The sequence below is a fragment of the Fomitiporia mediterranea genome (genome assembly GCF_000271605.1).
Source record: "Fomitiporia mediterranea MF3/22 unplaced genomic scaffold FOMMEscaffold_2, whole genome shotgun sequence".
NCBI lineage: Eukaryota > Fungi > Basidiomycota > Agaricomycetes > Hymenochaetales > Hymenochaetaceae > Fomitiporia > Fomitiporia mediterranea.
Window position 1 is genome coordinate 4,466,604 of NW_006760387.1, and position 11,069 is coordinate 4,477,672.

The following is an 11,069-nucleotide window of genomic DNA, read 5'->3' on the forward strand; positions in this document are numbered from 1 at the left end:
AATTTCAGAATGACTAAGCAATCATTGATCATGATTTTTGCCCTCATTCCCAAATGCACCCACTGCATTAGTATTCATTAAAAAGACAATGCGACCAAGCTAGGTCTGTGTATTGAAGATGCTCAGGAAATAGACTGCAAAATAAATAGGCAAAGCAATTTGCCGGAGTGAATACTCTGCAACAAGGCTTCCACTGATTGTACACCCACTTGCAGCCAATACTTTTTACAAGATATTTGAGAATGGATCCCGAAAGCCAGTCAGCAAGAGTACACAGCAGGTAATAAAGCCTTCAGGCTCTGTAAGGCACGTTAATTATTAATGCTGGGGTTAACAGGCATCCATCTGGTCAGGATTCAGGCAGAAACTCTCGTCGATCAACAGGCTTAACAAACACACTGGAATTCACACAAGAAGATATGAATCTCTTGAAAGTATATGAGCAACTACGTCCATCAGCCTTTCACCCAGAAGACCGGAAAGACTTTGTCACAAAGGTTACACTCATTAAAAAGATTATGAGAGAGTACAAAAACAAGCTACAAATGCATGATTCTAGAATACATGAGCACAGGAACACTATCAGAGACTGCCGAGAAGCCAGAGAGAAATTTTCGAGTGGCTCTTGGAACCCTGGCCATGATTTTGACTTTGCTGCTATTTCAAACAGACCTATCACAGAACTCAAACAAGATGAGCTTGTAGAGCTTTTGGACTCAGCAATTACAGTACAGAGTACTTTCTTACAAAAGGCTGAAGCAAGCAAGAGCAAGTATATATCCAAGGCAACTACAAATGTTAAAGTGTGTAAAGAGTTCCTCAAAATCCATAAATGTATAGACATGATTCCTCAAGACAGAGAAATCACACAACCTGAAATTGAGAAAATAAGTACTAAGATTCAGAGTGACTGGAAACATTAAGTATATTTACAAAATGGCAGGTAAATAATAGAAAAATATACTGACATGAATAAAACAAATATTAAATGATTAACCAATACCTAGTGCATTTGTCTTGCTAGAGTTGAGTTGTATTGTCAATTAGTTTAGTATTACAATATATGTGTAAAAGAGACAGTGTTCTTGCTAAACAAGGCCACTAATTTACCAATTCTGTAGAAGTAAACTTTAAAAATAAATAAATAACAAATAAAAATAGCAGAAAGTAAACATGTGTTTTTAAGGATAGATAACAAATGTGAGACTCTACACATGTATATACTTTATTAGAGAAGCTTTTAAATGGTATAAAGCTTGCAGTACACTTTAAAACAGTGATGTACTAGTAAAGGTCAGTAACATCATCTGTCTGAACGAGTCTTTCTAAGCCACAGATGATCATGTATTACTGTGAACTTTTCCTGTATAATTATCACACTTATATATAAGTAGTTCTAGTATAGTACTGCACAAACATAAGTATTGAGTGATTATTATCAAAGGCCACAGTAGCATTAAGTACAACATCACACTGTCTTGCTGAGAGGCACTGAACAATTCGACTGTCCAACAGTGGATCTTGACATACTGCACATTAAAAGATAATAAATACGCCATTCATTATGTAAGCATTCTTCATCTATCATTCGCATAAGCCCATTTATTTCCGGAATATCCATGTAATGTTACAGGCAGACTCAGCAGATGTAGCACTAAATCAAGAAAGAAGTAATACGCTAGAGAAAATATGGAAAAGACAAAAGAAAAAGGCAGGAAAAAGATAGAACGCGGATTCAGAATGTACAAAGAAAAACGAAGACACCGTCATAGTTTTGTTGCGGACGACTCATTCACCGGTAATGAGTCCCATCGGATTGTATTGTCCCCATGTCATATGTCATCATTCCTGGTGCTAGAACATCTTGCATAGCAGTATCTTGGTCCGCCGACTGTAGCATTCCCATCCAATTGAAGCCTAGCAAAGGATGTTAGCGGCTGCCAAGCGACTACGAAATCTAGTAAACGTGAAGCCTTACCTGACATGCCTTGCCAGACTGACGAATCTGACATCGACTGCATCGACTGCAGCAGCTCGCCGTCAAATGGTAATGGCGGCTGGAAGAATTCTGGCACATTCATTTGTAAGGAATTTTGCAAATCGTACATCCCTTGTTGTCCCTGAGGAGGAGCCATCATGGATTGTGAATTCGCTTGGTAACCATGTGGTGCCTGGCTTTGCCCAAAGCCATATGCCATATTGGATGTTGCATCGTTAGTTGTCGAATATTGGCTGTCTGAGGACATTTGATGTAATCCAGGCGGAGGTGATGTGGCACCACTGATTCCCGATGCAGGTGAAGTTACATACATGTCGGATACGCGAGGAGGGCTTGCAGACTGAGCGGGTGGGCTTCCTGCATCTAGTTGAGATGGTGAAGCCAGTGAAGGGCTTCCTCGTTTCGACGAAGGACTTCCACTTGTTTGAGTAGTCGGTTTGCGCCCCGGACGACGTGGAAGTGAATGTCCACCCTTCATTGCGCTCGGGGAAAGCTCTACCTTTGCCATGGGCGTGTTAAGGAGTCCGTCGAGGAAGCTTGACCACAGCTTTGGACTATGTCTGTCGTCGACTACTACCTCTGGCGAGCTGAGTAAGTCGATAATCCCACGTACGAGACTCTCGATCTCTTTCCGCTGTTCCAGTCTCAGATAGAAAGCATATTTGGGATGTAAGAGCTGCATTCTATGAGTAACGAGGCTGTAAACAGGAAGAAAAGTAACGAATACCTTGATAAGGAATGCAGATGCAAACGTCACGAAGACGCATTGTGCTTCAGGGCCATGTCGGATGTACTCCTTTTGTGTTGACAGCTCGTCAATGAAAACGCGGCAAACATCCGCCGCTGCGCGATAGCACTATAATCCAATGATTAGAGAGGAATTGGTAAAATCCAACTGTAAGAGACATACACGGTCGAAAAACGATAGTTGTTCCGGATTACCAGGACTGCCCTTTCCAAAGGAATGTTGGAATCCGAAGGACAAAACGGTAAGTCGACCGTAACGATACGCAAGCTTGACCAAGCTATTCCTGAATCTCCCTTGCGGATCCTCAGGATCTACTTTTTCACGAAGACGCTCGTTCCATTCCTGCTCTTTGTCCACGAGCTGTTGGTCCGTCTCCGATGAAAGGCTAATAAAATCAACGTCCTGCGGGTTTATGTCAGACTTATAATGCTTAAGTAGGACAGGGGGTTACACCAACCTTATTCAGGCCCGTTGGGTGATTTGGGTTGTTGTAGATTTTCTCCTTAAATGCGCGCATCAGTCGGAGCTCGTAGTTGTATCCACATAACTGAATGTCGAAATTCGGCAAGTTGTACTGCGACGTCTCGTACCAGTTCTCAGAATGACTCGCAATGTAATCTTTCGATGGGATTGTGCTTGATTTCCCATGCCAACTTGACGTCGATATGTCAAGGTTGCAGCAATTGAGCCATATCCGCGTCCGGTTCAGTAGTGCGCGTTCATGCAACTCATTACGAGGCTTCGTGGAAGTCGGATGATGCAAGTTCAGATCCGTGGCAACGCGAATCGCCAAGCCGAGATAGAGCCATGTACGATCCTCTTCCCATCTCCGCATAGGGGCCGGGTACAAGCTCAACAAGATATACGCTGCAACAGTTTCAACGGTCTTCGGGCCGCTGATCAATGCGGTTCCTGCTGCAAGCTGGGCATACGTTATTAACTCCTCATAAAGACCAGGATGGTCGGGGTAATAGCGAGAAGCAACAGCACAAACTGGAAATGCTTAGACGAGAAAACAAATAGAAGCGACGTGCTACTTACTGACAGTGAACAAGAAAGGTGAGCGCCAGTACGTCCTCTGCGCAGTGCAAAGGACTGGGTCGAGAAGGGAACAAGACAAGTTCATCTTATCAAAGTAACTAGTTTACACAGTTAGAACGCTTCAGCTAAAGCATAAGGCGTGATTTGACATACATTTTGAACAGGATCTCGACCTCTTGAGGAGTAACGATGCCGCGCATGAGAATGTGAGGAACGGGGTGCCTCGCGGGAGCTAAACGTGAACTATCCGGCAAACTACCGCGTCGTGGTTTGAAAAATCCTGGTGCAACAGCACCATACTCTCCGTCTTTCTTCGACTCCTGCGTTGTTTCGTCCTGCATTTCAGCACCGGCCTCCTGTCCATTAGTCTGAGGTTTCTCTGTGCTCCTGCCAGAAGATTTTGGCGATGAGCTAGCTGCCGAGGCACTTGGAAGATCGAGTTCGATGCTACTTTCTCTGCTATGGTTGCTCATCGCCTGAGTAGTTGCACTCTTCGGACTCTTGCTCCCATGCCGAACGGTAGTGCTCAGACTAAGGCCCGCAATTAACCGCATCGGGGCGGCCGAGGTCGAAGGAAGCGTCGCAGGAAGAGGTTGCGGTGTCTTACGTCGACTTCCACGCCTACGGGGCTGCGCCGAACCCTCGCGAGATGCACTTCGAACGGTCGTAGCTGGTGAAACATGTCGCATCGAGCTTCTGTCTTCCTCGACTTCTGTGCCATCTGGTCCTTCGATAGCGATGCTACCGTCCGTATCTGTGTCGTGCTCGCCATTAGGTTCTCTCCATGTCTGTTCGTCGTTTTGTTCGTCGTCGACCTCGTATGCGTCATCACCATCCTCATCCTCCCTTTCTTCTTCGATGTCTTCCTCACCCTCAACGAAAGCGCCGATTGCTTGAATGGATTCCCGAGCGCGTTCAATCCATGCCTGTACATCTGGTCTGGGCACACCTCCGGGAACGAAAGACGAGGATGCTCGGCCAGCACCTGGTGTTGTACCGGACACGCCAAGCGGAGTGTTAGATAGTGACAGGCGGGCCGGTTCTGAAATAGTCAGTTAGACATGTGACATGACAAATACTAGAAATGATATACCATTGAGGCGAGCACGTCGATGTTCCTCGAGTTGCTGCATGAGTTTGTCTATTTGCTGTGCCTGATCCCTTATCTGGTTCAGCAAGTGCTCACGTTTCCTATGCGATACATCCCATTAATTTTCTATTTATCATAGCGACTGAGATTAACTTACGGAGGCTGCCTTCTCTTTTTTCTACCGGGAATAGCGCATTCATGGCCACCGTTGAGACAGCGACGGCACGTGTTCGGGTCGGTTGGGAACTCACAGCGCACCTTCAAGTTTTTACAGCGCACGCAAGCAGCCCTGTGTACACTGGCAGTTCAAGGTAAATTTCAATTGATGTTCCGAAGAGACTGCTCGAGATACGTACGGTTTCGGCTTGCCATCTGGCCCCAACTGTTGGGCTTGGCCGCCTCTTTGATCCGCATTCGGTGGAAAGCGTGTACCCTGGCTATCAGAGCCTAGACCCTGATGAACTTGAGAAAGCATTTCGGGTGATTGCAAACCCATTCCTCCTTGAGCAAGTCCTCCATTGTAATTTCCAAAAGAGGCATAGCCATATCCACCTCCGAAATCTCCGTCTTCGTCGCCAGACCCTGACGCATCTGGCGACGTAAACATTTCAAGCCCAGTGTCTTCGCGACGCCGTTTATGCTGCGGCGCGTGTCCACCTGTATTAAGATAGTCCTGTCCGTGTTGAGAGGATTGCATCTGTTGGTGATATTGCTCATGGGGCGAAACACCCTCGGTGATTCTTGTGCCTGCTGGATTGGATGCAGACACGAAATTGAAAGCAGTATCGAATGGCTGCTGGGTATTCGACATAGAATCAGGGCTCGTATTTGAGCCTTGGGAGGAGTTACCAAGCTGCTGTCCAAATTGGAAAGCGCCTGTTGGATAGGCGCGGGCAGCGAGTGCAGTTGCAGTTGGTGCAGTATATCTTGGCTCGGCATTTCCGGGTCCCTGACCTACACCAAGAACAGCACCGTTCTGAATGGTATTTTGAGGCAAGGAACCGTACGGCAGCATGCCAAACCCTTCCATCCCACCTTGGTCATGGAAATTCTCGAGTTGCAATTCCCGTTGGCGCATATTGTATTGCCCGGGCATGTGATGTGACGAGGTGAGGAGGAAATGAGCATGTTGTCCTTGACGCAACTCTTGGGATGTATGCATTTGGTGAAGGCTCTGAGTCTGTGTCGAGGAAAAACGTTGGGTGTGCCTTCCTGCAAAGATGGAGTGAAGTGCCGCGATGAATGAGCGGTTGATATCTCTGCCGTAGAGTTCTGGCCCGGAAAATACAGCAAAAGGGCTGTCAGTTGATGAAGATTGGAAACTCCATATTTGTTTCACTGAGACCAACCTAATACCAATGAACTGTTCTGTTAAATCGAATTACTTAGGGATTAGGCGATGCTACTGAATCTGTAATAGGGATTGGGGAAGACAAAGTATGAGCACAGATTATGTTGTGATGGCCGAATGAGAACGTTAGGAGGACACATGACAAGTACACCGTCATTAGTGATCTAACTCCGCAATCGCAACGGCCAGTACTGGCGATTGCCGTACTGAACCGAACTATAAATAGGCGTGGATCAATGTATGTACTCACAAATGACAAGGCGTGACAATGCTCGGCCTGCAGACGCTGTTGTACCAAATCGGATCCAGGCAGGTGCAAGGGAACTGATGTGCTGATAAATGTTGGACGTGCCGCAACGTGGCAATTCTCGCAAGCAGATTGCTAGAAAATGATGCGCGCAGTAATAGACAGACGCGAACAAGTACTGGTTAGCGACGAATACTTCGGTGAGAATGTGATCATTAGCGCTCACAATAATGCGCGCGTCAGATCAACTCCGAGATGCCCTTCGTGTTCTGCTCTGAGAAAGCGAGCACAATAACAATGGCCAGGCCAGGAAACTGTAAGGATGCCCCGGTATTATTAGGACTACTAAGGGTGGGCCGAGTTTCCGAGCTGTCGCTGACAGCGACGAAAGTAAATTCAGTCGACCGATAGGATGTAAAGTAGAGGAGGTGAAAACGGTACACACGGGTTGCTACCGGCCTTTTAAATGATACGTCCTCGAGCAGATACAGCTAGAAGTATAGGTCTCTCTTGCCTCTGTGCGTTTTGCGAGGGTTCCGGAGAAGTGACGGAAGTTGTGATTTGCTATGCTGCGACGCGAACGGAGCTGGGGCAGATATCTGCAGATGCCGCCCTCTGGATCTAGAGGAGCAAATTATATTAGTTTGAGTGATACTAGGCTGTTCTTACCAACACAATGCGCACGTAAATTAAGGAAAAGATAAATAGTAGCAGCAAGATGGAGGATGAGACGAGAGAGGGAACGATGACCTGCTGGAAAGAGGAGTGCGCGTGATCCCAGGTGTTACGTAATTATGATCGGCGCTACGAATCACCTGAAGGGTCGTACACGTGACTTTAAACTTTGCTCGGCATAGACTTTCTCGTCTGAACTGAGAGGTTCCAATTGGCGCAAGTCCACCTCGTATCCCTCCTTATACCTTTTCAAACGACGGTATCGAGCTGAGATCTCTTCTTGTTCGAACAAGGAGGTCGCTATGAGGCTATGCAGTCTGCACAGCTACCGCTGTCTTTTGCTTATACTCTACTTTTTATCAGAGTAAGATAAATAAGCTGGCTGTGCTTCATCGCTTGCCTCGTGTCGATCCTCGTCTACTGAGGGTTGTCTAAACGTAGCCGTGCTTCTTCAGCAATCGTCTCACTCTCATCGCATTTGACGGCTTCGCAGCTTCTAAAGTTCTATCGATAGCACCTGCATCCGAAGCCTACTGGCCATGACTAAGTTGCCGAAAATCAGGCATACGGGGCAAGTAGATGAACGCGATTGGGGCAGGCTAACTTTATCCACAAATGCATCAAATAAAGACAAGATGCTTGCACGGAGAATGCGGCGAAGAGAGCGAATTAACTCAACGTCCCTTGAATCCCACAAGGTTTCTGTATGTCATAAATATTCTGTAAGGTTTCGCGTATGCTGACATCCCCCCTTTGTCCAGTCTCTCACCTCGCCCCTGTCCTATTACACAGCCGCCCTGAAACATCGTACCTTCTGAATTGCAAAGTTCTTGTCGGAAGCTGTGCCTCTCCAAAAGGCACTTCCATACCTGTTCATCACCTGATCTACTTCCGTTCGTTAGCACCGCATTAGCACGCGGCTCTATACCGTTCAATTGTTTTGTAACCGTTTTTCCAGCCCCGTGCTATCAACGGGGAATGTCTCCACTCAGAAACGACGTAAATCCAGCCCGGCGCTACCGAAGTTTGTTTACCAATGAAAATGCCCTGCAAATGACGCTGGTTATAACCCGTATGATCGTATCATGACGTGCAGATGGAATTCCAAAAGCGGGTTGACAACTTGACATGCATCAATACCACAACGCCTCAATTCGTACTACAAACCACACGCATTAGCTGTGGTACCGCCTCGGAAACTCCGAAAACTCGACCGCAAGTAAGTTTACACGACAAGAACATCCAGAAGGGACTGCGTTGTCCAGTGTCCACCCGAAACACCGCATCAAACAACAAACAACTTCTTTTCTCAAACTAAACCATCAGGATCACTTCGATTGATTCGAAGTGCTCTATTCTTGCTACTGGTTTCCCATATCGTCCCAAAAACATTAACATATTTGATTTATTAAACTGAATATGGGCGGCACTCCAACTAGATAAGCGATTCTGTGGTAATGACCAACCCTCGTCTCGGACAGGCCTTATTGCAAGGAAAACGGTTTCCTATAACGAATGGCATACTGGTCAGTGAGGAGAGCATTGCGCTTGTTGATTATACGCCGTTTCAGGCCTTAGCACCAGGCCGGATTTTCGCAAATTTCTGCTGTCCGTAATGCTGACTGGTACTCGGGCCGATCATTATGCTTTAACTTCACTCGATTCACAGCTGTATACAACAGGGTATGGACGTGCCTTGTTAGGGTTAGGACACATTACACAAGCATTTAAGGAAGAGGAAATGCAATATCTATATCAGAGACAATAAGATGTATGTGATAATGTTCGTATACGCGGGTATAGGTGGCAAGAATAACATTATAGGAAATCTACAGTGTCTTAATTCAATGTTCGCCAGAATGTCAGCACTCAAAGCAGTGGGGATAGCTATCCAACCTTTCCTTTCGGAAAAAGCCGTTCAAATCTTCGAAGGCAGGATCCTCTGGGGAAAGTAAGATTTAAGCATTCCATGCGAATCACGTAAAGTGGAAGTATTACATACCCAGTGTAGTCTATCAGGCGTTGCAGGGAAGTATTGGTAAAGACAACATGAGGTATTTGCACATAAGAAGAAATGGGCCCCTAACATACCATAGTTGTTTGTAAATTTACACGAACACTCTCCAAGATGGTGTGGTTCTCCCCTGGGACAGTGCTGGAATGGCGGATGCTCGTATCCAATTTCGTTGAAGAAATGAATCTGCGAGCGTGGCAGGAAGAGGGCGGCGGCTATACTGTGTATGGGAGCATCTCCCCAGCGCTCGTAGTAGAAATTACCCGTCTCATCTAGGAAGTCGAAGAAGGCAAGATACTCTGGCGAGCGGAAGAAGTCGAGATCCGCGATTTCAAAGTTCGACCAAACTGTTTGGGATTGAGACGGAAGAGACAAGATTAGTCTTTTTAGCTCAAAATATATCCGCAGACAAGTTTTCGTACAGTGGCACAAGTTATATGATTCGCCATTATTATCTGTGATGAATCGAAATGCATTGTCCTTTGCAACGACTTCCGGGTATGTCTTACGGAATTCTACCATACGAGTAGCTTAGCCGTATGTCGTTGCAGATACGATGACGTCATACCTTTCACAGAATCCCAGAGGCTTGGAACTGTTGGCGCAACCTCCTTCAACGCAATTGTAAAGGAGTACCGCTTATTGTTTTCGATCATGTAGACAAACGGGTCGAAATACATGTTGCAAGAGAAGCTAACACCTGGTTCGACTCGCCAATACCACTTGTATTGCTCCAAAAGCTCGTGTCTAAAGAAAAACTGGAAAGGCTGTGAGAATCGCAGAAAGTACGCGCAATAAGGAAACCTACCCCAGAATTGAAACGACACATATTCCTATAGGGTACACTACCAGCATAGGGTATAGGCCAATCCGCTTTTACGTTTTGTAGATCGACTCTGCCCTTCTTAGCGCGCTCTTCATCGATCCAGCTTGGTTGGTACCAATGCTCAGGTGGAATGAGTCCAAACTGGACGTTCGAACTTGTCATCCCGCGCACACGAGCAATGAAGTCTTCCGTAAATGGCACCTCGTTAAGAAAAACCCACGGGTAGTTGTGCTTGCGATTGAATCGCTCTTCGATAGACCGCATAGAGGCTTCAACTCCATCGATGTCACTGTTGCGTGCGAGCATCAACAGTGTTGCATTTGCCCGATGAGTGACTGGGTCAGCAGGAGGCGATACTCTCACGTCTATTGGCTGAATCGGCTTCGGAACGAATCTCAGGCCATCTCCGACAATAATTCCTGGCTCTACCACCTCCTTCTGTATCAAAAATGGTCTTTCTGATGATGATATCATATACAGGCTTGTCTGCCGAAATGTAAGGACAAGTGTCTGCAGAAAAAATGAAACGGGTCACTAACAAATGCCATCAAGCCGACAAGAGCGATAACATATCGTATCGGCTTTGCCGTACAACAGAGCTTGCAATACTCTGAGAGTCCGTCCATTTCTTCATGTATAGACCGATGCGAAAAGCTAAGAAGGAATAGTTCCCGAGTATTGTGCTTTCTTATCGACACAGCACGTCAGTTGAGGAATTGACTCGGATCCTGTGGTCAGAGAGAAAAGAAAACACTGAAGTTCACGACAGCATATCTCGCCGCCAGTTAAGAGGACAGCCTTGCACCTGCGGCGGGCCGACGGTTGAGAAGTAAGAGGAGAGGAAGCACAACCAAAGGAAGTCGTGCCGCAGTCCGTTAAAAATAGAATAAACTTTTATTCGCACTCGCTACTTGCCTCATTAGGCAGGCTCGCTATCCTCTTTTTTCATCACATGCCATGCCACGAAATATCGTCTTCCTTTTAGACCCTGACTTATTCATAGCAATACGCGTTATGGAGAAAATCTGTGTGTATGCTATCATGAAGCTAATACTGTCCTTTTAGGAATGGTTTTCTT

General features: G+C 46.2%; 2 protein-coding genes across 2 annotated transcripts; both read right to left on the reverse strand.

Moving 5' to 3' along the window:
• Window positions 1-1,792: 1,792 nt before the first annotated feature.
• On the reverse strand, window positions 1,793-6,040 carry FOMMEDRAFT_131856 (uncharacterized protein; the record flags this gene model as incomplete). The annotated part of the gene is made up of 10 exons (XM_007263369.1): window positions 1,793-1,917; window positions 1,979-2,675; window positions 2,727-2,855; window positions 2,910-3,149; window positions 3,205-3,740; window positions 3,789-3,886; window positions 3,942-4,830; window positions 4,882-4,979; window positions 5,036-5,176; window positions 5,235-6,040. 10 exons carry the CDS (start codon window positions 6,038-6,040, stop codon window positions 1,793-1,795), a joined length of 3,759 nt encoding a protein of 1,252 aa, XP_007263431.1.
• A 2,998-nt stretch (window positions 6,041-9,038) lies between these two features.
• On the reverse strand, window positions 9,039-10,297 carry FOMMEDRAFT_131857 (glycosyltransferase family 15 protein; the record flags this gene model as incomplete). The annotated part of the gene is made up of 5 exons (XM_007263370.1): window positions 9,039-9,093; window positions 9,239-9,512; window positions 9,588-9,680; window positions 9,734-9,923; window positions 9,974-10,297. The coding sequence occupies 5 exons, from the start codon at window positions 10,295-10,297 to the stop codon at window positions 9,039-9,041; spliced, it is 936 nt and encodes a 311-aa protein (XP_007263432.1).
• Window positions 10,298-11,069: the final 772 nt, after the last annotated feature.